Genomic DNA, 25,553 nt, shown 5'->3' with positions numbered 1-25,553 from the left:
TGTCCTATCCAATAAAATGAAAGAAAAAAGGGGGGGCTCTGGAAGTGGTGGATTTATAGTGTCAGTACTGAGCCCAGCAATAACACTGGAAGCAAAACAATAAAAGAAACCTGATACAATAAGCCATTCCTTAATATACTACACTGGTTCCCATAAACAGCAACTTCAAGGAAAGAATGGAAATCAGTGCTGCTTCTCAAACATCATTTTGTTTGACATTGGCTAGTATATGTTTATCCTTATCAATATTATAATGAGACAGACATAGTTGGGCATCTGCTACATCTGATTTCTTTTTGTGAAATCAGACTTTCTTTTTTATTATAAGATAAACAGAACTTAGATGTGAAAAAAAATTTCCTATATTTTAAGAAGGTATGGAGACCAGTAATTACACATATCAGTATTAAAGGAACTGTGTTCCTGAAGTCCTAAAGTCCAAGGTCTTCCTAAAGTCCAAGGTCTTCTAGATTTTGGGAAAAGAGAGAGAGAGAGATCTAGTTAGAAAGTGGTAAAAATGAAGCAGAACCAGCGTCTTAATCACAAGGATGATCAATATTAAAGTTTCCTCTGAGAAGACTAGGACTTCTACTGAAGGGATGCCCACTAGCTGCAGGGGTTTTGCTTCTAGGGAAGAGTTAATATCTGGGAGCATTCATGTTCATTACAAATGTTGGGGATGGTGTTGGCAGTGAAATAGTAGAGACCAGGGATGCTGTTAGGCATCATGAATTACTCAGGACAGAACCCCAGAGCACAGAATTATCTGGTCCAAATTGTTGCTGGTTTGATTGAAAAATACTGTTATTTTGGAGATCCAATGTGAAAGCTGTTTCTCTTGCCTACTCTTGAAATCCTAAAAGGTGTTTATGGAATATCTTTCTTCCAAATTCAGCAAATCAGCAAGAGTCTGCATTGTATTTAAATAAAAGACTGCAATAAAATGTGGGAAATACTAAATATGAAATGAAAACAAGAAAGCAAAAACTCAGTATGTGTAAAGATGAAGGGAAAAGTTAATACTTATTTGGTCATTAAAAAAGAGTGTTGAGTGTGAAGGCATACAAAGAGAGACACACAAATATATTAGATAAATTACAGATTGATAGATAATATAAATGATAGATAGATAGATGGATAGATAGATATTCAGATGTGACTAAATTAAGGATTTAAGCTGAGGAAACTATGCTGAATTCTGAATTACAATTGTCTAGGTGGATCCTAAATAGCATGGAGGTATACTCAGGAGAGAAATTCTTACACACATCCACACAAGACAGAACATAGTAAAGATGGAGAAGACATCTGTAGATGCTAATCTTGAAGACTAAAGTGATATGAACACAGGTCAAGGTTTGTTCACATTGCCAGAAAAGATAAGAAAATTATTTTAAAAAATGAAAGGACTGTCCCCTAGATCCTCCTAAGTGACACAGTCCTGATTGACACCGTCGTTTTATCCCAGGGACATCATTATAACTTCCTGGGTTTCAGAACTCAGAGATGAAAGGTTTGCTGTCTCAGCAGATGTGCTGCCAAAACAAACACAAGGTTTATGAGTCACTAAAGTCACAGCAATTTTATTGAGAAGACATAGTAAATCAATGAAACACATACAGATTAAGCAGTACCTAATTAGGCAGTTTAATAAGACCCTAGAGGGAAAACTAAAAAACACAGAATGAGAAGGTCCCTTGCAGTCTTAGAGTTTCAGAAAGCAATAGATAATTATTATTACAGCCAGTTGTTTGGGAGCTTTGTTTACTTTGAAAATCCATCATTAGGATTTCCCATACAATAACTCACTGTGACTGATGTCATTTAATGCTATCTGCTAATAATTCTATCTTAGATACTGACAGTACAAGTTGATTCTGATCTATCTGGTCTAAGGTTGTATGCAATTTAATATTTGAAAAAAGAAAAGTTATTTTTAGAAATGCTTTAACAATTTAAGCCGTGTCAGAATTCAGTCAGATTACAAATTGAAAACATTAAGTTTTTAGGCTAAATGAATATATACTCAGAACTAAAATCTAGGCAGTTAATGAACTTGAGGCATTATCCATCCCCCCCCCCCCCGGCATACTGAGTAAACTGTGATTTATAAGATTATAAATTAATATGAGTGCAGTTTAATGCTAGTTTTCAATGGACTCGTTTTCCTCTCTGATGCTTACTTTAATGGATTCATGTGGAAATGTCTTGAGACTCTGGTTATTATTGGTGAAGGAGACAGCTTCATGTTTATGCAAAAGATTTTCATGCTTGAGATTCCTAAGTCCCATGTTTAATTCCCAGTACCACTATAAACCAAAGTAGAGTGGCATTTTGGTATTATTCTTTGTATCTTTCTCTCTCTCATTAAAATAAAGTAAAGTAAAATAAAATATTAAATAAAAAAAACACAGTAGTCGCTTAAACCATTAAATCCTTCCCCAGTTTACTACTTTTTGCAACTACCTACACCAAAGACATTAACATCAGTGATAACACCCTAGTCTAAGAAACTAACTTTTCAAAAGAGAATTTGAATCTTAATGCTTTTCTGAGAGCTTCTTTCACATCCTTGTTCCTCAGACTGTAGATCAGGGGGTTCAGCATGGGAATTACGACAGTGTAGAAAACTGAAGCCACTTTGTCAGTATCCTCACTACCACCTGAACTGGACCGGCAATACATGAAAATAATCATCCCCTGAAAGACAACAATGGCGGTGAGGTGAGAGGCACAGGTGGAAAAGGCTTTGTGCCTGCCCTTTGCAGAGGGCATCCTCAGGATGGTGATGAGAATGAACAAGTAGGAGGTGAGGATGACCACAGTGGTGATGATCTCGTTGAAGGTGACCACAATGAACCCCACAAGCTCATTGATGGAGGTGTCCGAGCAGGCAAGGCTAAAGATAGGTGGTAGGTCACAAAGGAAGTGGTTAATCACATTTGACCTAAAGGAAGAGATTCTAAGAGCAAGACCCAAGTGAAGGAGAGAACACGCAGCTCCAGTGAGGTAGCAGGCAGAAACCAGCGCCATACGGACATGTGGGGACATGGAGACCATGTATAGGAGTGGACTACAGATGGCCAAGAAGCGGTCATAGGCCATTGCAGCCAGCAGGAAGACCTCAGTGACCACAAAAGTGCAAAACAAATAGAATTGCACCGTGCACGCCAGGAAGGAGATGGCTTTTTCCTGGTTTAAGATGTTGGCCAGCATCTTGGGCACAGTGACTGTGGAGTAGCAGAAATCCACAAAGGATAAGTGGCTGAGGAAGAAGTACATGGGGGTGTGAAGACGGGAGCTGACCTGGATCAATGCGATCATGCCCAGATTACCCACAACTGTGACTGCATAGATGAGCAGGAACAGAGGGGAGAGAAAGACTCTCAGCTTAGGGGCATCTGACAACCCAAGGAGGACAAACTCCGCCACAGAGGTGCAGTTCTCCGCCATTCCACCTCACATTCCATGTCAGGTTCGGGAAATTAACTCTGTGTTACTTCTGACAAGAAAGTAAGAGAAATAATATATTTATAATAATTCCAGAAAATAACCAACATCAGATATACTACATTTTATATTCAGTGGTGAGCTAATTCAACGTGCAGCAATTCCTAAAGATCACAACTGTTTCATCTGTCAGCAAAAGCCAATTAGAGCCTTAATCTTTATCATCCACAATAAATTGAATGTGTGCATTACGCTAGACATTTTGTTGAACTTTGGTCCATTTATCAGTAATAGGCTTGAAGACACATGGAAATAATTACCTTTTCCCTAGAAAAAAACCAACAACTTTGATTTAAGTTGGATGAACATCTATGGTGGTAATGCTATAGGATATGCAACTTCTTTTAAAGTCCATTTTTTAGTCACATATGTTTGCAACAGTTAGAACCATTTACATTTCTCTTTTGGCAAATGTCCCCAATTTCTTTGAAATTAATGCTCATATTGTCTTTTGAAACTAATAAATGTGAAAATAAAAAGATAGCTAAGACATCCTCTGAAAGCCATCATCACTTGTGCTTATCAAAATCACAAATTGATTTAATTAATCATAGTAGTAGCAAACTATGTAATAACTCAGAAAGTTATTAATAACATGAAATTATCTGGAAAAAATTAGGTAAAACATATACAAAGTTTTAGCCATGATACATCAAAGTCTATATCCTTTTGAAGGAAAGATATTATTTTCAGTAAACGTCTTTAGACATATTTACTTACACTGATAAAATTATGGAAAGCATTTGCAGTGACATTTCAAAATTATATACTGATGAGAAAAAATTGTCAAAAAGTGATTGTTGAGCTGTGGTGAATTATATACAGGACAGACAGTAATAGTGTCATTAGTTCCATTTGGGTAATGGTTAAGATTTATGTAAATGAATACAGAGTTGTGGTCTGGGAGATGGTACAGTGGATAAAGCACTGGACTCTCAAGCATGAGGTCCTGAGTTCAGTCCCCAGCAGCATATGTGCCAGAGTGATGTCTGGTTCTTTTTCTCTCTACTCCTGACTTTCTCACTAGTAAATAAAAAAAATATAAATAAATAAAGAACACAAAGTAATGCACTTGGTATTTGTATATACATATATGTAAATAAAATGCGTATCAAGATATATGGTGACACATGTGATGACATATATTTTTTTATTTAATTTGTCTGAAAGCCTGTAAAGTGATTTTTTAATGTCTTTATTGGAGGATTAATGGTTTACATTTGACAGTAAAATACAGTCATTTGTACTAACATAACATTTCCCAGTTTTCCACAGAACAATACAACCACCACAAAGTCCTCCCCTGAAAGAGATCTTTTATCTACATTTTTTAAAAATGGGTAAAAGATTGGGAGTCAGTGGTAGTGTAGCAGGTTAAAACACATGGTGCAAAGCACAAGAACCTGCATAAGGATCCCTGTTCGAGCCCCCCCCCCCACCCCACCTTCAGGGGAGTCGCTTCACAGGCTGTGAAACAGGTCTGCAGGTGTCTGTCTTTCTCTCCCCCTCTGTCTTCCCCTCCTCTCTCCATTTCTCTCTGTCCTAACAACGATATCAATAACAACAACAATAACCACAGCAACAATTTTAAAAAAAAAGGCTACAAGAGGGGAAATAAATAAATAAATGTTTTAAAAGTTTTAAAAAGGGTAAAAGAAAATTTCTCAATTCCTTTAAGCCATCAATGGGGAGAAGAGAAGAGTGATTATACTGAGGAAGTGCTATAAATTGAAGTTTCCACTTAGACTTGTACTTAGAGATAAGGAAATGGATATGAGGAATTGTATTCTGAGCCCTTTCTCAGCACAGACACAGCTAGAAGACAAAAGACACTCTATACAAATAAGCAGTAAGCATCAAAATGATAAAGAGAAGTGACTCCAAACTGGAAATAGAATCTGGAATTTTCTTCACATCTTCAGCTACCCTTTTTTTCACTTCCTTTGTCTGCCTCCAGGCCAGTTTCTCTCTGACTCTGATTAGTCTGTTTCCATCAAATTTTGAAAGCAGTGGAAACATACCACTTTTCTGAAGGCGTATATTTTTCATTGCACTGTCCCTCGCCCCTCCCCACCCAAGGAAAAGACTGCTATTTGCCTACTAGAGTTGAAAAATGAGTAAGTGATTGGTTAAATATCATCCTACCAGTATAGGCTAACAAGAAGCAAGTTTAAAGAAAAACCAAAAGATTTCAGCTAATTTTCCAAGTAAAGATAATTCGCCTTAGAGGCCAGACAGTGGCATACTTGGTTCGGCGCACACATTACAGCGTGCCAGGACCCGGATTCAAGCCCCTGGTGCCTGTCTGCAGGGGACAAGCTTCACGGGTGATGAAGCAGGGCTGCCGGTGCCTCTCTATCTCTTTCTCTATCTCCCCTTCCCCGGCCCTCTCAATGTTTCTCTGTCTCTATCTAATAAAATAAATGAATAATATATTTTTTTTAAATACAGATAATTTGCCTCCCCTGGTACATCACAACCAAGCAGCTAAAGGCACATTAATTCAGCCCTAAGAATTAGGATGATCTTAAACAGGTACAGATTCTAGATTCAAGGTAGAAAATGGCATAGAAAGAAGAGAAGGGGGGCGTTGGATGGTAGTGCAGCCGGTTAAGCACACATGGTGCAAAGTGCAAGGGCCTGACTTAAGGATACTAGTTCGAGCCCCAGACTCTCCACCTGCAGGGGAGTCACTTCGCAAGCGGTGAAGCAGGTCTGTAGGTGTCTTTCTCTCCCCCTCTCTGTCTTCTCCTCCTCTCTCTATTTATCTCTGTCCTATCCAACAACGACAACATCAACAACAATAATAACAACAATAATAACTACAACAATAAAACAGCAAGGGCAACAAAAGGTTATAAATAAATATTTTTAAAAGCCTCGGAAGAAAGAAGAAAGAAAGAAAGAAAGAAAGAAAGAAAGAGAGAGAGAGAGAGAGAGAGAGAGAGAGAGAAAGAAAGAAAGAAAGGGAAAAAGAAGAGAAGGGGCCAGGTGGTGGCACACCTGGCTGAGAGCACATGTCACCATGCTCAAGGACTGAGGTTCGAGCCCCCAGCCCCCACCTGCAGGGGGAGAGCTTTGCAAATGGAGAAGCAGTGTTGCAGGTGTCTCTCTGTCTCCCTCTCTATCAGGCCTTTCCCTCTCAATTTCTGGCTGTCTCTAACCAATAAATAAATAAAGACAAATTTTTAAAAAGAGAAAGAAGAGAAAATGCAAGGAAAAGAAAAGAGGTGAGGAGGTCGGGAAGAGAGAGAGAAATAGAGAGGCTACGATTTTGCTGACACAACTCTCATTTATTAAGTGTTTGACGGCACTAAGGAAAAGACCCCGTTTCATTATCTGCTCTTCCTGAATACACAAGAGCAAAAGTACTTTAGTCCCAAACTGAACAGGAATACAGGCATTGCTAAAACATTTATTAATTAGAATGCCACTAAGTTAGACATGGATTTAAAAAATCATCATTTGCTTAAAAGATAAGATTTACTTTCATTTTCAAACAATCATGATCCAGCACAAGGTCTAAGGGACAGCGTTTCCTTTCCGGTCGGTGCTGAAGATGCTTAGATATAAATAGCATGAAGTTAGAGATTTATACTGTGATTTAAGCCCTTGGGAAGTGGGTCCCTCCAGTTTCAAATTAATTCTTCCAATTTCTGAGATAAAAATACATTGAAATTACTCTCTTGTTACATGTACTTCTATAAAGCAAGCAGTAATTAAGCCCTGTGGAATAATCTGATAATTTTACAAATAGATTAATTTGTAGAAGTGTTTTAAAAGTATGCAGAGACCTGAGAAAAGGCAAGCAGTTGGGCACAAGACAACCAAAAGCCTCTGAATTTAATCATTTAATCCTAACACTGTGTGCACCAGAGAAATATTCTGCTATGTCTCTTTCTCTTTCTCTGTCTCCCTGTCTCTCTCTGTCTCTCTCTCTGTGTGTGTGTGTGTGTGTGTGTGTGTGTGTGTGTGTGTGTGTGTGTCTGTGTGTGTGTGTGTCTGTGTGTGTGTGTGTCATAATAAACAATTTCTTTGGTTGTTGTTGTTAATGGGGCTTCACTGTTGAAAGTGGATTTTTTTCAGATCAAAAGAGAAACAGCAAGAAAGAAAGCTACACCAGCACCAAAGATTTCTCCAAGGCTGTGGGGGCAAAGTTGAACCTGGTTCTTGCTTATGACAAAATAGGCACATTATCCAGGTGACTGATCTTTCAAGCCCAATAAAAACATATTTAAAAATCAAATGAAGGGAGCTGAGTGGAGGCACACCTGGTTGAGTGCACATGTTACAATGTGCAAGGACCAGGTTTCAAACCCCAGGTCCCCACCTGCAGAGGGAAAGCTTCACAAGTGTTGAAGCAGGGTTTCAGGTGTCTCTTTGTCTCTCTCTCTCTCCCTCTCTCTCTCTCTACCTCTCACTCCCCTCTCAATTTCTCTCCATCTCTATCCAATATATAAGTAAAGCTAATAAAAAATAATAAAAGAAGATTTGAAAAATCAAAGGAAATCTTAGATGTCTTGATTTCCCAGGGTATTTGTTACATTATTATAATCTGATACTATTACCTTCGCACGACGCCAAACTTTGGGCATAGACTCAGATTCCAAGATGTGGGACAGGAATGAAGCGAGCCACTTCTTTGCCGCGGGACCCAGGTTAAGAATGAGTTCTGGGGTGATGTTATCATAGCCAGCAGCTGTTCCCGGTTTAACCCTCTTCAAAGCGTCTTCCAGTTCAGACAGTGTAAAGGGAGAGATTTTTGGAGATGGACAAGATAACCGGAAGTGGGATGACCACTCGTGGGAAATTTCTCTTTTCCAGACTGGGTCGATCTTAGCACGGCCAACTTGAGTTAGGTGACTGGCCACTTGAATTTGGAGATGCCGGAGGATGGGAGATGGAAGGGGGTTGGCTACCAGCACCCAGTCTGTGAAGAAGCTTCCAGGCCTTCCTACTTGAGTGGGTGAAATTCAGACTTTCCGTGAGTTGTTGCCAGCGGGCTTGGCGTGCTGCATCCAGGGAGGCAATGAGATGGTCAGCCACATCTGGGTCACCCGACTCATCATACTGCTTTAGTAGTTGCTCGCATTCAGCATCATGCGAAGAACCCGTGCGAAGGTAATAGCGGTTTTGAAACCAAAGAAAGACCCAACACTGGCCGCCAGCTAGAGACCAATTTCTCTCCTTTCCGTGTGTTACAAACTCCTTGAGAGGCTGCCTCTGTCACGTATTTCTCATCTTACAGAGAAATTCCTATCACCCGCCCAAGCTGGTTTCCGCCCAGGAAGATCTACCTGCGAACAAGCCCTGGCCCTCTCAACTTACATTGAAAATGGATTCCAGAAGAATTTAAAGACGGGTGCTGTCTTTGTTGATCTCACAGCAGCCTATGACACGGTCTGGCACCGAGGTCTCCTAGTCAAGATCTCAAGATGCCTGCCTCCACGGGTGGCCAACACTATATCGTTTCTTCTCCAAAACAGAAGATTCCGGGTGCATCTGGGTGACAAGTCTAGCAGATGGAGACTTGTCTCAAGTGGCCTCCCCCAGGGCTCTGTTCTGGCTCCTATGCTATTTAATATTTACATCAATGACCTCCCAGAAACTTCTTCAAGGAAGTTCATCTACGCCGATGACATCTGCTGTGCAACTCAGGCATCCAAGTTCGACATCCTCAAGGAAACACTCACGAAAGACATGTCTCTGATATCTGATTCCTGTAAAAAATTGAGACTAATCCCTAGCACTGCAAAAACGGTATCATCTGTTTTCCATCTACACCATGCCTCGGCCTCGCGTGAGCTTAATGTGCAGCTTGGCAGTACGAGAATCCGGCATGAAGCCCAGCCAGTCTATCTTGGCGTTACTCTCGATCGCACCCTGTCATTTCACGAACATCTCATAAAAACTGCAGCAAAGGTGGGCGCGAAGAATCACATCATTGCAAGACTGGCCAGCTCCTCATGGGGCGCGAGCGCTTCCACACTGCGATCATCCTCTCTGGCATTATGCTATTCCACTGCAGAATACTGTGCCCCAGTATGGTTCCGTAGCCCCCCATGTCCACTTGGTCGATTCCAAATTATATTCCTCCATGAGGATCATTTCTGGAACCATCCGTTCCACCCCGGTTCCATGGCTGCCAGTTCTTAGCAACATCGCCCCGCCAGATATTCGTCGGGATGCGGCATCATCTAAGTTCATTTCCCACGTCTACGCTCGACCAGACCTGCCAATATACGCGGATATCTTCGCCCACCCTGTCCAACGCTTGACGTCTCATCACCCAATCTGGTGCCCTACGCCTACACTGAACTTCTCTGTTCCAGACTCTTGGAAACAGAGTTGGCAGTCAGCTGAGGTCAAGAACAAACACCTCATCACAGACCCCTGCGAGCGTCAACCCGGCTTTGACCTAGCACGTTATGATCGGGCCCTCCTCCATCGCTATCGAACAGGCCATGGCCGGTGCACAGCTATGTTCCATCGCTGGGGAGCCAGAGACGACCCGAACTGCCCCTGCGGCTCCAGACAGACTATGACCCACATAGTCAACGACTGCCACCTCTCCAGATTCAAAGGAGGTCTCGAAACTTTACATCAGGCTCCACCTGACGCTGTTGACTGGCTACGAAGAAGGGCAAACGCTAGAAGGAGACTGACAAGGGGTCAGTAAAAGGTCACAGACAAACTGTGAAGCTGAAAAGAGCCTAATCAATCCTTCTTAAGCCCTGCGGTGTTGTGAAGCTATCTATGCTAAAGAGTAGTGGGTGAAGGTATCATAGGTATTTAATTGTCAGGAAAATGAGGAGAGAAAAGATATATCAAGGAATAGAGGGGAAAGCAAAATAAAAACTAAAAAGAATAACTAAGAAAAAAGGAAAAGAATGAAGGTGGTGGTCTGGACTTCATGCCCCAGGGAGGCTGCACAGGTGGCACGTTACCCTGAACCGACACCTGCCACCTGCCAAAGCGCAGCCGAGCTCAGGTACCTCCCTCTCCCCTCCCCCTCCCCCTCCCTCTCCCTCTCCCTCTCCCTCTCCCCTCTCCCCTCTCCCCACTCCCTCTCCCTCTCCCCTCCCCTCTCCCCACTCCCTCTCCCTCTCCCCTCCCCTCTCCCCACTCCCTCTCCCTCTCCCCTCTCCCCTCTCCCCACTCCCTCTCCCTCTCCCCTCCCCTCTCCCCACTCCCTCTCCCTCTCCCTCTCCCCTCTCCCCTCTCCCCACTCCCTCTCCCTCTCCCCTCCCCTCTCCCCACTCCCTCTCCCTCTCCCCTCTCCCCTCTCCCTCTCCCCTCTCCCCTCTCCCCTCTCCCTCTCCCCTCTCCCCCCTCCCCTCTCCCCACTCCCTCTCCCTCTCCCCTCTCCCTCTCCCCTCTCCCCTCTCCCCTCTCCCCTCCCCCTCCCTCTCCCTCTCCCTCTCCCTCTCCCCTCCCCCCACTCCCTCTCCCTCTCCCCTCCCCTCTCCCCACTCCCTCTCCCTCTCCCCTCTCCCTCTCCCCTCTCCCCTCTCCCCCCTCTCCCTCTCCCCTCTCCCCTCTCCCCCCTCTCCCCTCTCCCCCCTCCCCCCTCCCCCCTCCCCTCTCCCTACTCCCCCCTCCCCTCTCCCCTCTCCCCCCTCCCCTCTCCCCTCTCCCCCCTCCCCTCTCCCCTCTCCCCTCTCCCCCCTCCCCTCTCCCCTCTCCCCTCTCCCCCCTCCCCTCTCCCCTCTCCCCTCTCCCCTCTCCCCTCTCCCCTCTCCCCTCTCCCCTCTCTCTTCTATTCTCTCTATTCTCTCTCTATTCTCTCTCTCCCCTCTCCCCTCTCTCTTCTATTCTCTCTCTTCTCTATTCTCTCTCTCCCCTCTCCCCTCTCCCCTCTCCCCTCTCCCCTCTCTCTTCTATTCTCTCTCTTCTCTCTCTATTCTCTCTCTCCCCTCTCCCCTCTCCCCTCTCTCTTCTATTCTCTCTCTTCTCTCTCTATTTTCTCTCTCCCCTCTCCCCTCTCTCTTCTATTCTCTCTCTTCTCTCTCTATTCTCTCTCTCCCCTCTCCCCTCTCCCCTCTCTCTTCTATTCTCTCTCTTCTCTCTCTATTCTCTCTCTCCCCTCTCCCCTCTCCCCTCTCCCCTCTCTCTTCTATTCTCTCTCTTCTCTCTCTATTCTCTCTCTCCCCTCTCCATTCTCTCTCTCCCCTCTCTCTTCTATTCTCTCTCTTCTCTCTCAATTCTCTCTCCCCTCTCTCCTCTCCTCTCTCCTCTCTCTCTCCTCTCTATCTCTTCTCTCCTCTCTCTCCTCTCTTTCCTCTCTCTCCTTTATCTCTTCTCTCTGTCTCTCTTCTCTCTCCTCTCTCTTCTCTCTCCTCTCTCTCTTCTCTCTCCTCTCTCCTCTCTTTCCTCTCTCTCCTTTCTCTCATCTCTATCTCTCTTCTCTCTTCTCTCTCCTCTCTCTTCTCTCTCCTCTATCTCCTCTCACTCCTCTCTCTTTTCTCTCTTCTCTTTTATCTCTCTCCTCTCCTCTCTCTTCTTTCTCCTGTCTCTCTTCTCTCTCCTCCCTCTCCTCTCTCTTCTCTCTCTCTCTTCTCTCTCTCTTCTCTCTCTCTCTCTCTCTTCTTCTCTCTTTCTCTCTCCATCTTTCTCATGGAAATGTAAAGAGTGAGAATTTATACAGGTGTCGTTTAGAACATGAGCTGAGCACATGAAGGGACTGCACTGGGGATCCGGAAGCTAGACTCTAGGTTTAGGTGAAGGTGGGAGAAGAGAGGGAAGTGAGGGCTTCAGCTCTTTCTGTCTTTGGGACTTATGTCTCATCAAACTTTCCACTAGAACAAAAGTTATAATTGGTATTAACTATACTTTGTTAGCTAGCAGGAACTTGGTAGGAGCATTTATATCTCAAATAGTTATCAATTAGTTTTGCAAATTCCGCACTGCATACAAACTGTTAATTTGTAAAAGAATTCCCCTAAGCATATTTGTCCCCTCACAGGTCCTCTCCACCCAGCCCTCCAGGGCATGTGTGTGAGAGAGGGAGCCCTCTCCTTTAGGACTGCTCCCTTTTTAATAACATTACAAAATCCTCTCAATTCTGCAGGGCTCAGTTACTAAAGTCACATCAGAATTCCTTCCATACTTTGAAGCACACCATAGTCAGAAAACTCTATAATACCTTATATTAAATGGGTAATTGTTACCTGCTAGAAGTGACTATACTATTATCAAGTATAAACTCATTTTTTACTGATTTAAAATGATCAATGTTGTAAGTGACATCCACTTAAAATTACTTATCAAGGCATGAATAAGGAGTTGAAGCAAGGCTTTTATTCTTTTGCAAAAGGGTATGCTGCCAACAGTGGCTGTCAGTCATCAGCGTGCCCCCCTTCACTCTTCTCACATCTTTTTTTTTAATTTAAGAAAGGAGACATTAACAAAACTGTAGGATAGGAGAGGTACAACTCCACACAATTCCCACCACCTGATCTCCATATCCCATCCCTTCCCCTGATAGCTTTCCCTTCTCTGTCCCTCTGGGAGTATGGACCCAGGGTCACTGTGGGATGCAGAAGGTGGAAAGTCTGGCTTCTGTAATTGCTTCCCCGCTGAACATGGGCGTTGAATGGTCGATCCATACTCCCAGCCTGCCTCTCTTTCCCTAGTAGGGTGGGGTCTTCAGTCCAGGGAAGTCTGGTCGCATCCTGCTGGCATCTGGAACCTGGTGGCTGAAAAGAGAGCTAACATACAAAGCCAAACAAATTGTTGAACAATCATGTGCCTAAAGGCTGGAATAGTGCAGATGAAGTGTTGGGGGGGTACTCCCTGCATACTTTTGTGTACTTCTGTTTTCAGGTATAGATTTTATACCTGACTCAGAACTGTCTCCTCCACCCCTGGGCTGGGCTTCAGAGCCTACAATCTCCCAGTCGCCTAAATAAGAAGAGGGGGAAGAGTCTGAGGTTCTTTGCTGGGGGATTAGCAAGCACTGCAAGGAGCTGACCTAAACAATACAAAACTACTAGCCACAGCTGTTCATAGATAACACTTTATAAAAAGAATTTTTGGACTACACAGTTGTATTCATGTTCTTTTGAAGAGAAGACCTAACCATCTCTCACAATCAGCAAGACTGTAAGATAGAGGCACAGTTCCACACAGTTCCCACCACCAGAGTTCTATCTCCCATCCACTCTACTGGAAGCTTCTCTATTCTCTATCCCTCTGGGAGTCTGGACCAATGATCTTGACGGGGTGCAGAAGGTGGAAGGTCTGGCTTCGGTAATTGCTTCTCCACTTGACATGGGTATTGACAGGTCAATCCATACCGCCAGCCTGTTTCTACCTTTCCCTAGTGGGTTTGGGTTCTGGAGAGATGAAATTTTAGTTTCTCTTTCTTTTCTTTTCTCTTTTGTTTCTTTCTTCTTTTTTTTTTTTCTCTTTTTTATTGCCACCAGAGTTATTGCTAGGGTTCAGTACTGACACTACAAATCCTGGTGGCCATTTTTTTTTTCTAATTTTTTTTTACAGATAATTTATACTTAAAAACCTATTGAGGATGTTACACTGATATCTTTTCTTACAGTATTTTATTAGTGATTTAACAATGATCAACATAATTGTGGGACAGGAGGGGTACAATTTCACGCAGTTCTCACCACCAGAGTCCCCTCTCCCATCCCTTCCATTGGAAAGTTCCCTACTCTGTACCCCCGTAGGAGTATGGACCTGAGATTGTTATGGGGTGCTGAAGGTAGGAGGTCTGGCATCTGTAACTGTTTCTCTGCTAGACATGGGCACTGGCAGGTTGACTCATACCCCCAGCCTAGTTCTGTCTCTCCCTAGTGGGGAAGGGCTCTGGGGAGGTGGGGTCCCATGATTCATTGGTGAGGTTGTCTGCCCAGGGAAGTCAGGTTGGCATCATAGCAACTTCTGCAACTTGATGGCTGAATAGCATGAAAAAAAAATTAAGCAGGAAAAAACTGTTTAATAATCAGGAACCAGGGAGTCAAATGGTAGCGCAGCGGGCTAAGAGCAGGTAGCACAAAGCGCAGGGACCGGCATTAAGGATCCCGGTTAGAGCCCCCGGCTCCCCACCTTCAGGGGAGTCGCTTCACAGGCGGTGAAGCAGGTCTGCAGGTGTCTGTCTTTCTCTCCCCCTCTCTGTTTTCCCCTCCTCTCTCCATTTCTCTCTGTCCTATCCAAAAAACAATGGCATCATCAACAACAACAAGAATAACTACAACAATAAAAAAAAAACAAGGGCAACAAAAGGGAATAAATAAATAAATATTTTTAAAAATATAAAAAATAATCATGAACTTAAAGTTAAGAATATAGCAGATGAGACTGGGGTCTTCATCTTCATGATGAGAGCTGGGAAGTCTGCATTAGCTATATCCCATGTGTTCCATGACTTGACCACTCTTTGCCTGAGCCCGATAGTGTACAGGTAAGCTAAAGGTAACATCATTAGTGTCTTTGATAAAATCCTAGCCTAACAAGTTTTTCTAAAGATAATTTTGATCCCAGCATGTTCCTGAGAGCTTCTTTCACATCCTTGTTCCTCAGACTGTAGATCAGGGGATTCAGCATGGGAATTACGACAGTGTAGAAAACTGAAGCCACTTTGTCAGTATCCTCACTACCACCTGAACTGGACCGGCAATACATGAAAATAATCGTCCCCTGAAAGACAACAATGGCGGTGAGGTGAGAGGCACAGGTGGAAAAGGCTTTGCGCCTGCCCTCTGCAGAGGGCATCCTCAGGATGGTGATGAGAATGAACAAGTAGGAGGTGAGGATGACCACAGTGGTGATGATCTCGTTGAAGGTGGCCACAATGAACACCACAAGCTCATTGATGGAGGTGTCCGAGCAGGCAAGGCTAAAGATAGGTGGTAGGTCACAAAGGAAGTGGTTAATCACATTTGACCTAAAGGAAGGGATTCTAAGAGCAAGACCCAAGTGAAGGAGAGAACATGCAGCTCCAGTGAGGTAGCAGCCAGAAACCAGCGCCATACGGACATGTGGGGACATGGAGACCATGTATAGCAGTGGACTACAGATGGCCAAGAAGCGGTCATAGGCCATTGCAGCCAGCAGGAAGACCTCAGTGATGGCAAATGAGCAAAACAAATAAAACTGCATCATGCACGCCAGGAAGGAGATGGCTTTTTCCTGGTTTAAGATGTTGGCCAGCATCTTAGGCACAGTGACTGTGGAGTAGCAGAAATCCACAAAGGATAAGTGGCTGAGGAAGAAGTACATGGGGGTGTGAAGACGGGAGCTGACCTGGATCAATGCGATCATGCCCAGATTACCCACAACTGTGACTGCATAGATGAGCAGGAACAGAGGGGAGAGAAAGACTCTCAGCTCAGGGGCATCTGACAACCCAAGGAGGACAAACTCTGCCACAGAGGTGCAGTTCTCCTCCGCCATTCCACCACGTGTCAGGTCTGTAAAATCGAAGTATATATCTCACGTCTCTTTTGAAGAGAGAAAACAACACACTTCTATTAACTTCATAAAAAGATAGCTTTGATCTCAAATGGTGAATTTGAAACTCAAATGTCAGATTAATCAATATGTCCAAACACTCTGTGGATTAAAACTATGTAAATTATCAGCAGAATCTGAGCCTGTGCATTTATCTGTCAAAATATTGCTGCTGCATTAAGTTAGATATTTTGATGGGCTTTGAATTGTGTACAGTGATATATTTCAAAGGCACACAGAAATTCAGTCTTGTCCCCTGTTAAAGTAACAAGTCATGTTCAAGTAGATTGTCTTCAAGTACACACATAAATATTATACAATCTTCTTTCTTGCACACTATATAGTTCCCTTATTAATTAATGTTAGTAATTTCTATGAGATACTCTATGCAGCTCACAAGAATTCATTTAAATTTGAAAGCCTCAATAATAAAAAGTTAACAGATGCATCGAAACCCATCATTTTGCAGGTCAAACAGACTGGCTTAATTAGTTAGAATAGTAATAATCAGTGTTAACACTAAATCAGGGAACAGTAACATGTTTTTTTGGAAAGGAGTACAGCAAACAGTCTTAAATTCTAACATTGATGACAGGAGAAATGACATTCATTTTCCCGAGAGATTTTACTCTTGATACTGATCATAAATATTTAATTACAGTGATAAAAGCCTGAAAAGAGTTCAAAAAAACAATACACCATTTTGACATATTGATAACAAGAAAAACGATGGTCTAAAACAGAGAGGTTATTCAGTTTTGGTGTGTTACATGTAAGGTAGAGATTCATCATGACGATTTACTATCATTTCAGATAGTAAACCTTTTGTGCAAGGAAATCTGATAATTCTCTCCATGTATATATGTGAATACAAATGAAAATATGTATAGAGTTGTATGAATACACAGGACAGAAATATACTTTCAATTTGATTTGTTTGTAGTCCTAAAAAGATCAATCCTTTACCCACATTAGAAAAGAGATAAATAAGAGCTCCAGTGGCGCAATTGGTTAGCGTGCGGTACTTATACAGAAAAGAGATAAATGAAAACTTTCCCAAATTGTCTCAACTCTTTGACTAGAAAGGGAGACGGGGAGGGGGAAGTAGTGGATTTTACAAAAATTGCAAATACCTTTCCGGTTTGTCCTCAGAGAAAAAGATCATATAGCTTGACTGATTTGTTCTCTTCTATAAAGATAATGTTGGGAACATCTATAAAGCTTAATAAACCATGAAAATTGAGTGAAGTGACCCTGAACTGAAATCACAACCTGACATTTCCACCTTACCTTCAACTAGAACAAAAGTAGTGTCAATCCTGGTGTGAATCCAAACCAGGTTTTTTTTTACCCCTAATATTCCAAAGAGATGAGAAGCAAGTAAAGTCCAAATAAATCCTAAGGCATCCACTTCTTTTTTTTAATTTTTATTCATAAAAAGGAAACATTGACAAAACATTGATAAGGGGTACAGCTTTGCACAATTCCCACCACCAGAACTCTGTATCCCATCCCATCCCCTGATAGCTTTCCTATTCTTTATCCCTCTGGGAGTATGGACCCAAGGTCATTGTGGGATGCAGGAGGTGGAAGGTCTGGCTTCTGTAATTGCTTCCCTGCTGAACATGGGCATTGACAGGTCAATCCATACTCCCATCCTGTCTTTGTCTTTCCCTAGTGGGGAAGGGATCTGGGGAAGTGGAGCTCCAGGACACATTTTTGGGGTTGTCTATCCAGGGAAGTCTGATTGGCATCATGCTAGCATCTGGAACCTGGTGGTTGACAAGAGAGTTAACATACAAAGCCAAACAAATTATTGACCGATCATAGACCTAAAGGCTGGAATAGTGCAGATGAAGAGTTGGGGTGGGGCTCTATTTTGTAGATAGCTAGTAGACATATTTTAGTTAAATTCCAAAGGGCCTGTGACTCTACTATTTTTTTTTCTTTCTTTCTTTTTCTTTTTGCTCCTGAGCCTGAAATCTGACAAGGCATCCACTTCTTACCAATTCAAAGGCAGGCTTAATCAACCTCCAGAAATAGTGTTTCTCTAATCTTGTTTTACCTAACAGGAAACTTAATGTGATAATGTAACAGCTTCATGATGACTTACTTTGCTGGCAATTCTGCATTGACATATTTTTTAACTTTTGACTGTGAAATAAACAGACATATACACCTCATTAAAAAGAAAAAAAAAGGGGAGTCGCGGTAGTGCAGCAGGTTAAGTTCAGGTGGTGCAAAATGCAAAGACCAGCATGGGATCCCAGTTAGAGCCCCTGACTCCCCACCTGCAGGGGAGTCGCTTCACAGGCAGTGAAGCAGGTCTGCAGGTGTCTATCTTTCTCCCCCCCACACTCTATTTTCCCCTCCTCTCTCCATTTCTCTCTGTCTTATCCAACAAGGACGACAACAGTAATAGCTACAACAATAACACATCAAGGGCAATAAAAGGGAATAAATAAATAAACATTAAAAAATTTTAAAAGATGTCAAGTAGTAAAGTCTTCCAGTCACAGACAAGATCTGTTAGAGATTGGTGTCATCAGAGAAGAAAGGAAAGCTGCCAGAGGGAAGTAGAAGATGTTAAGGAGGTCGTCAGTGAGGGAGAACAAGGCACAGAGACTGCCATTTTGTTGACTCCTGTTCTTTCATATATACCAATGTTGTCACAGAGGAAACTATTCTAACACCATTATCAACTCTTTCTGAATACACAAAGACAAAATTCTCTTAAACAGAAAGTGCATAGAAATATGTGTCGTTAAATAGTTCTTTCAGTAGGAGATGATTTGGGTTAGATCTATCTTAAAAGTAATGATTTACTAGGAAATTATGTTCACTGTCATTTTCAAGTAATCAAGATTTAACCGTAGCTCACTAACCTGCATGACACGAGCATGCCCTTCCTGGTGTTGAAGATGGTTAGGTATGAGTAATATATAATTAGAGATTTACCCTTGGGAAACAGATCCCTCAAATTTCCAATCAACTTGTAAATTCTCTGGGATAAAAATATATTCAAATTATTCTAATAGGACTTGCACAGTATAAGATATAAAATAATTAATCTCTGTGGAATATGCTGACAAACCTAAAAGACAGTCATCTGTAAAAAGCAAGTGTCTAAAATTATACAGTGAGTGTGTCCAACAGTGGCACACTGCATTAAGCAGACATAGTACAAAGCTCAAGGACCCACGCAAGTATCCCAGTTCAAGCCCCCAGCTCCCTACCTGCAGAAGGGTCACTTCACAAGCAGTGAAGCAGACATGCATGTGTCTATCTTTCTCTTCCCCTTCTATCTTCCCTTCGTCTCTCAATTTCTTTGTCCCACCCAATAAAAAAAGAAAAAAAGATATATATATATGTATATATATATATATATACATATATATATATTGCCATCAATAAGCCCCAATGATAACCCTGGAAGCATAATAATAATAATAATAATAATAATAATAAATCATGCAATGGCTCATGAGGTGACTTAGCAGTAAAATGCAAAACTTGCAAAAGTTGGGTCCTGAGTTTGATCTCTGGCACTGCATATGTCTGAGTAACACTTTGATTATATCTCTTTCTCTCTTTTCCTCTATCTCATAAATAAATATTCAAAAATCAGTTAAAACCATCTAAATTGCACGGGCATTACATTAGTGCAATGTAATATCATTAAAGTGAGTCATAGTTTATATTGCTATTTCAAAATAACATGGATTTTTTTTTTTCAGATAAATGTGGATGACTAGAAAGTGAGGTCTGACTAGCCAGAAGCTTTGGTCCTTAGAGAATAGCTGGAGGAGTGACAGTGGACAGGACGGAGAAGTGATTTCCAGAGTACGGTTTGTGGCCACCTGAAAGCAGAGGATGAAATCTCCCAGAGAATGCAGCCACCAGCCCAGGCTATCTTAGTCCCAATAGTGTGCCTAGGCTGAGTCTTCAGAGAAAACAGGTGTAACCAGACCTACTGATAATACAAAATTGCTGCAGAGGCAGAGGGCACAGAGTGGGATACAACCCTGAGCAAGAATCCTCTGAGAAGACAGCCTGTCTCCAGGCCAGTCTTACTGCTGAGTCTGAAAACTACAAGTGTGCGCAGTCTCCCTTGTTTGATGGTGAACTCCAGAGCACGCCAGAGGCAACCAGACAGACTGTTCGTCTGCCCCCTGAAACAACCAGGTAGCCATAAACTCAACCCAGGTCTGAGGCCCACTCACTCGCCGCTGAAGCAGGGGACTTGCAAATAAAGGTACTTTGGGGAACATGCTTGAGGAGGACCTAGGCTGGGAGTGAGAATGTTTTGCAGAAAATTAAGAAATGTTACTCATGTACCAACAACTTGATGTACTGTAAATCATTAATCCCATCATATATCAGAAACTTTCAATCATTGTCATAGTATCCCTGCAACCCAATGTAGTTTATGAAAAATGCATTTGATACAATGACATTTATGAAAAATAAACTCATTCATGTTACACAAATTGAATTCATTCACCATTATTCATATACATGTCTCCTGAAAAATATTTAAAAGATATGACTAGCCCCTTTTTTATTTACAGTTTTTCTTGAAAGACACTGGTTTAATTACCTTTACACATGATGAGGAATCCAGATTTCTGATGATGTTGGTTAATTTGAATAGGAAGGTGGGAGATTGAGATAATGGATAGATTTTTTGAAGATTACTAACATGGAGTTCAAAACAGATATAATTTCTGACTTATTGGTATGAGTTATAACTACCAACTTTCTCAGGGACTAAAAAGTTTGAAGCTCAACTTTCTCAGGGACTAAAAAGTTGAAGCTCTAATAATTTGAAGCTCAATAAGTACAGACTCTTCATGGTAGCATGCCATAAAATGAAGTTTGAAAATCTGAGGTATCTATTTATATCTTCTTTATCCTTTTCTCCAAAGAGGCAGATAGTTGTACATAACAGCCTTAGGTTGTGGCTAAGATTCTCCTCACAAGCACTCCATAATTGTTTTTTTATTTATTTTCCCTTGTTGTTTTTTTATTGTTGTTGTAGTTATTATTGTTGTTATTGATGTCGTCATTGTTAGGACAGAGAGAAATGGAGGGAGGGGGAGACAGAAAGGAGGAGAGAAAGATAGACACCTGCAGACCTGCTTCACCACCTGTGAATCGACTCCCCTGCAGGTGGGGAGCCGGGGGCTCAAACCAGGATCCTTATACCGGTCCTTGAGATTTGATAATTGGGTTTTAAGAGTATAGCTGTCCTTGGTTAGAAATCATCTAATTATGTGGACCACAGTGTTCTCATGTGTCAGTCAGATGACTGAAACCACACTATTAAATCATGCCCCAAACTCTACACTGTAAGAATCAAGTTTATAAAATTGACCTTGAAGTTCTTCATTTGATGCTATCTCATGTGACCATTTCCCAAGCTTGATAGTTTACTTGATGGCTACAAAGCAAACGATATCTATCTATAACGATGAGTTCATACATTTTGGACATTTTCAGCTCGGTGTGTCGGAGGAAACACCAGGTTGTCAGTGCCGTCAGGCTAGCATGCCATCCTTCCCAATGGTGAGGTGAGGTGACACTGGACAGAGGTCTGCATAACCACTTGACAGTGTGCAAGAACCCTGCTAGTAGGGGCAGCTTCTAGTGCATGGAGTACAACTGTGCTCAAGATTTAAAAGACAGTCTGTACTTCTGCGCTCTCTCTCACCTTCTCACCTACGGCTCAAGATCACCTTTGAGTTGAGTATTTTATTTTATTTTCAGCATAGTGTCCCCATGATTATAACCCAGTAGCCAATACCGGTAGTCTCCAGTTCCATCCTAGGTTTCCAGAAAAGAGATAATCTCCTTCAGAAAATGTACTTATTTGCTAACTGATCTAATAATTGAACATCAAAAATACCTCTAAGAAAATATTTTGAGCTAGAGTTTGAGTTGAGTTTCTTTTTATATTTATTTATATATTTATTTGGATAGAGACATCCAGAAATTGAGAGGAAGGAGAAAGGAGAGGAAGAGGAAGAGAGAGAGGGAGAGGGAGAGGGAGAGGGAGAGGGAGAGAGAGACATACAGCCCTGCTTCACCTGAAACTCATGAAATGTTCCCCACTCCCCGGAATTAGGGGGCTTGATCTTTGGTCCCTGCACACTCTAACATGTGCTATAAACCAAATGCACCACCACCCGGCCTCTGAGTTAAGATTTTCACATGTGTTTTGAATGTTATGAAGTTTTACAATATATTACACTGTGTCTCAGTTATAAAGTAAATATGAAGAATTAACCACCAAGATATTAGACACATATTTTCTGCCAATGTATAGTTATATGGTGTAAATGAAAAAGCATTAAGTAGCAAACTTACTCATTTTCTACCATGCAAATTGATTTAGACTCAAAATTAGAGAAGTGTTGGGTAGTATGCCACCTCCCCCTGGCTTCTGCTTAACCATATGCCTATATAGGGATTTATTGATCCCATTCAAAGCTTTGGTCTATTTACATAAATCACTTTTACATTTACATAAAGCACTCCCTCCAGGGCATTGGTGGTTCAGTGATAGGATTCTCGCCTGTTCCGCCCCCCTCTTGTCACACTCTGATTTTCACCAGTCACTTTTCTCTCCACCCTCTCTATATCACATCCTGTTTCCACCCTACTTGGAGAGTATAAAAACAGCTGCTCTTCTGATTAAAGACACTTGGAAATTGCTTTCCGGCTCCGAGAGTTCCAGAGTGTATCTCCTGCGAAGTTAGTGATCCCTCTCCCACGCAGCAGCCTAGATCGGCTCCAGTTGAGTTCTCTCCAACCCAGAGAGCACTAGCTCGGGAAGAAGAACCCTCAGGCTATCCCAGCAGAGAAGAGATGGTTAAAAAGGCAAGATCTCAATGATGAATAAGGATTTACTCATGTTTAGTTAAGTTACAGAATACAGACAGAGGTGGCTACAATAATATAAAGGAAATGGCAGTGGTAATGTAAGGGCATTTAATATACTAGAGAAGCTTACCATATGAATTAAAAAATCTAAAATTAAGAGAGTTCCAGAAAATAGCAAGAATAAACATTCAAACAAGCCTGAATACTGTTTATAGAATGAATAATGATTTGATAGCTATGCTACATGCATACGTGTGTGTGTGTGTGTGTGTGTGTGTTAAAACCTAAATCACTCAAACAAGACATTTCTGTACATTTCATTTACTTTCTTTCACATAAAGATGGCTGTGATATGGCAGTGACTTAAAATAATTGTGAATAATCATAAGATATGGAGAAAACTGAAAGAAATGTCAAAGGCAGGTCACTAAGGTATGGATAAAACTCTCAAGTGAATATAAAATTCCAAGTGATAATGATTACATATAAAAAACAAATGGTATGAAAAGGTTTAGATCAAATGCTTAACTTTAACCCTATATGAGGATAAGGTCTTATAGATCTGGGGGAAAAGTGTATATTAAATAGTTTTGAGTTTGTTGGGGTTTTTTTTTTTACCTTTGTAGGCAATATTTGAAAAGTGACATTTTTGAAAAGTTGTCAGACCCAGCTACATCTTCATTTAATAAAGTAAATTTCAGTTAAAAAGTTTCCTAAAGGCACTTTGGACATCTTTGTTTCTTAAACTGTATATGAGAGGGTTCAGCATAGGTATAATTAATGTATAGAAGACAGAGGCGACTTTGTCAATATCCAGTGAATGGTGAGTGCTGGGGCCCAAATAACTGAAGATGAGGGTACCATGGTAAATGGTGACCACAGTCAGGTGAGAAGCACATGTGGAGAACCCTTTCCTTCTCCCCTCAGCAGAGCCTGTTTTAAGAATAGCTGCTATAATGCAGATATAAGAGAGGAGAACAATCAGAAGGCAGATAGCTTCCACCACACTAGCAAAAACCACCAGCACAACATCATGCACATAAGTATCAGTGCAGGACAGAGAGAAGGGGGGGGGGATGTCACAGAAGAAATGGTTAATCTCTTTGGCACAGAAAGTCAGATGGAAAGTGTTAGTGGTGTGGATGATAGAGCTCACAGTACCTCCCAAAAAGGCCCCAAATACAAGCTGACAGCAAATCCTCTTGGACATAATAGCGGTATAAAGCAGGGGGGTGCAGATGGCTCTGTAGCGGTCATAAGCCATGGCGGCCAAGAGGAAGGATTCTGTGTCCACTAGAGAGCAGAAGAAATATAACTGAGCTGCACAGCCACTGTAGGAAATGGTCTTCTCGCTGGAAACCAGGTCCACAAGTAATTTGGGGGCAATGACAGAAGAGTAGCAAGCATCTATGAAGGACAATACACAGAGGAAAAAGTACATGGGGGTGTGCAAGCTGGAACTGATGCTGATCAATAAGATCATCCCGAGGTTTCCCATCAGGGTAACAGAGTAGATGGAGAAAAACATAGCAAAAAGCACACTCTGGAGTTCTGGATGGTCACTAAATCCCTAGAGGATGAATTCAGTCATCACAGTGCCATGCTCCAACTTCATTCCCTAAAATGGCTTTAGAATTCTGAAGTTGTGACAGAGAAATGAAGACAGTGTTGTTAAGTCCCTGATTACTAGCAACAACCACAAGACATAGTACAAAAAATGATAATAGCATGGTAATTCTAAATCTACCTGAATTTCCCGACTGCATGTGGATATACGGTTAGCATACATAATGCAGTAAGTCTGCTATGCATGTCACATAGATAGGTTACCACTCTGGTCTTTAGTCTGTTATTTTCCATATGAAGTGACAGGACCAGCAGACCCGTCACTGAACTTGAAAGGCTTAATTCACTCTTTCTTTCAGCACTTTCGCCTCCCTATGTCAAGTGGTAATAGACAATTATCATATTTCATAGCAACTGTGAAGAAGTGTCCCCTCTTACCTTATGTGTTGTTTTTATTTAGTTATATGAGAGATTAAAGTATTGCAACCATTTGTAAGTAGAGAGCAGAAGTTCTGTGTCTCCTTGTAATGTGACTTCTCTGAGGAGCAAAGGAACTTCTTTGAAATCCAGAGAGAGAGAGAGCGGGAGGGAGGGAGAGGGGAGAGGGAGAGGGAGAGGGAGAGAAAGAGAGAGAGAGAGAGAAGGAAGGAGAGGGAGAGGGAGAGAGAGAGAGATATATGGGTCAGAATTAGTTAAAAAGCAACTACATCCTAGCTCTGTCACAAGTCCTTATGGAACTAGATTAAGAACTCATAAAAGTTCAGTTCCATCATCTATACTATGAAATCACCATGATCACAACATTGCTAAATAAAATTCTTCCTATAATTTCTGCATCTTCAACATCTTTCTTATTAATTCTTGTAATGCCTTTGGTAATTATCTTTTAAGGATGTTTCATAATTAAATAAGAATGACACTTAGTATGTATGAATAAAATACAAAAGTCAGATAAAATGATAAAAGTAAAAAAATTCAAGAGATTAAAATTTATGGAGAATCCAAAAGAAAGCAGAAAGCCATTTTTCTATACAATTGACGCATGCTAATGAATGTGCAAGTTCTCTAAATAGTTCAACAAAATTTTTGTATACTCCTGCAATAAGACTTATATATTGCCT

General features: G+C 41.7%; 2 protein-coding genes, 1 long non-coding RNA gene and 1 pseudogene across 3 annotated transcripts in view; all 4 read right to left on the bottom strand.

Annotated features, from left to right (window-relative positions):
- Positions 1 to 25,553, bottom strand: part of LOC132534019 (uncharacterized) — a 69,994-nt gene that overhangs the window by 17,880 nt on the left and 26,561 nt on the right. The window contains exon 2 of the long non-coding RNA XR_009545740.1: positions 24,871 to 24,989. This is a non-coding gene — a long non-coding RNA (uncharacterized LOC132534019). The remainder of the gene's footprint in view (positions 1 to 24,870; positions 24,990 to 25,553) is intronic.
- On the bottom strand, positions 2,506 to 3,453 carry LOC103109598 (olfactory receptor 5L1-like). Its single transcript, XM_007518707.2, has one exon. It carries the CDS (start codon positions 3,451 to 3,453, stop codon positions 2,506 to 2,508), a length of 948 nt encoding a protein of 315 aa, XP_007518769.2.
- LOC103109599 (olfactory receptor 5L1-like) lies at positions 14,953 to 15,924 on the bottom strand. Its single transcript, XM_007518708.3, has one exon. The coding sequence runs from the start codon at positions 15,922 to 15,924 to the stop codon at positions 14,953 to 14,955; it is 972 nt and encodes a 323-aa protein (XP_007518770.3).
- On the bottom strand, positions 23,564 to 24,481 carry LOC103109465 (olfactory receptor 5AP2-like; annotated as a pseudogene).

Source organism: Erinaceus europaeus, chromosome 17 (assembly GCF_950295315.1).
Source record: "Erinaceus europaeus chromosome 17, mEriEur2.1, whole genome shotgun sequence".
Lineage (NCBI taxonomy): Eukaryota > Metazoa > Chordata > Mammalia > Eulipotyphla > Erinaceidae > Erinaceus > Erinaceus europaeus.
This window is presented reverse-complemented; position numbering and strand designations above follow the sequence as displayed.

Excerpts from the sequence above, each read along its gene's own strand:
- LOC103109598 (XM_007518707.2), bottom strand. The coding sequence starts at position 3,453 with ATGGCGGAGAACTGCACCTCTGTGGCGGAGTTTGTCCTCCTTGGGTTG.
- LOC103109599 (XM_007518708.3), bottom strand. The coding sequence starts at position 15,924 with ATGGCGGAGGAGAACTGCACCTCTGTGGCAGAGTTTGTCCTCCTTGGG.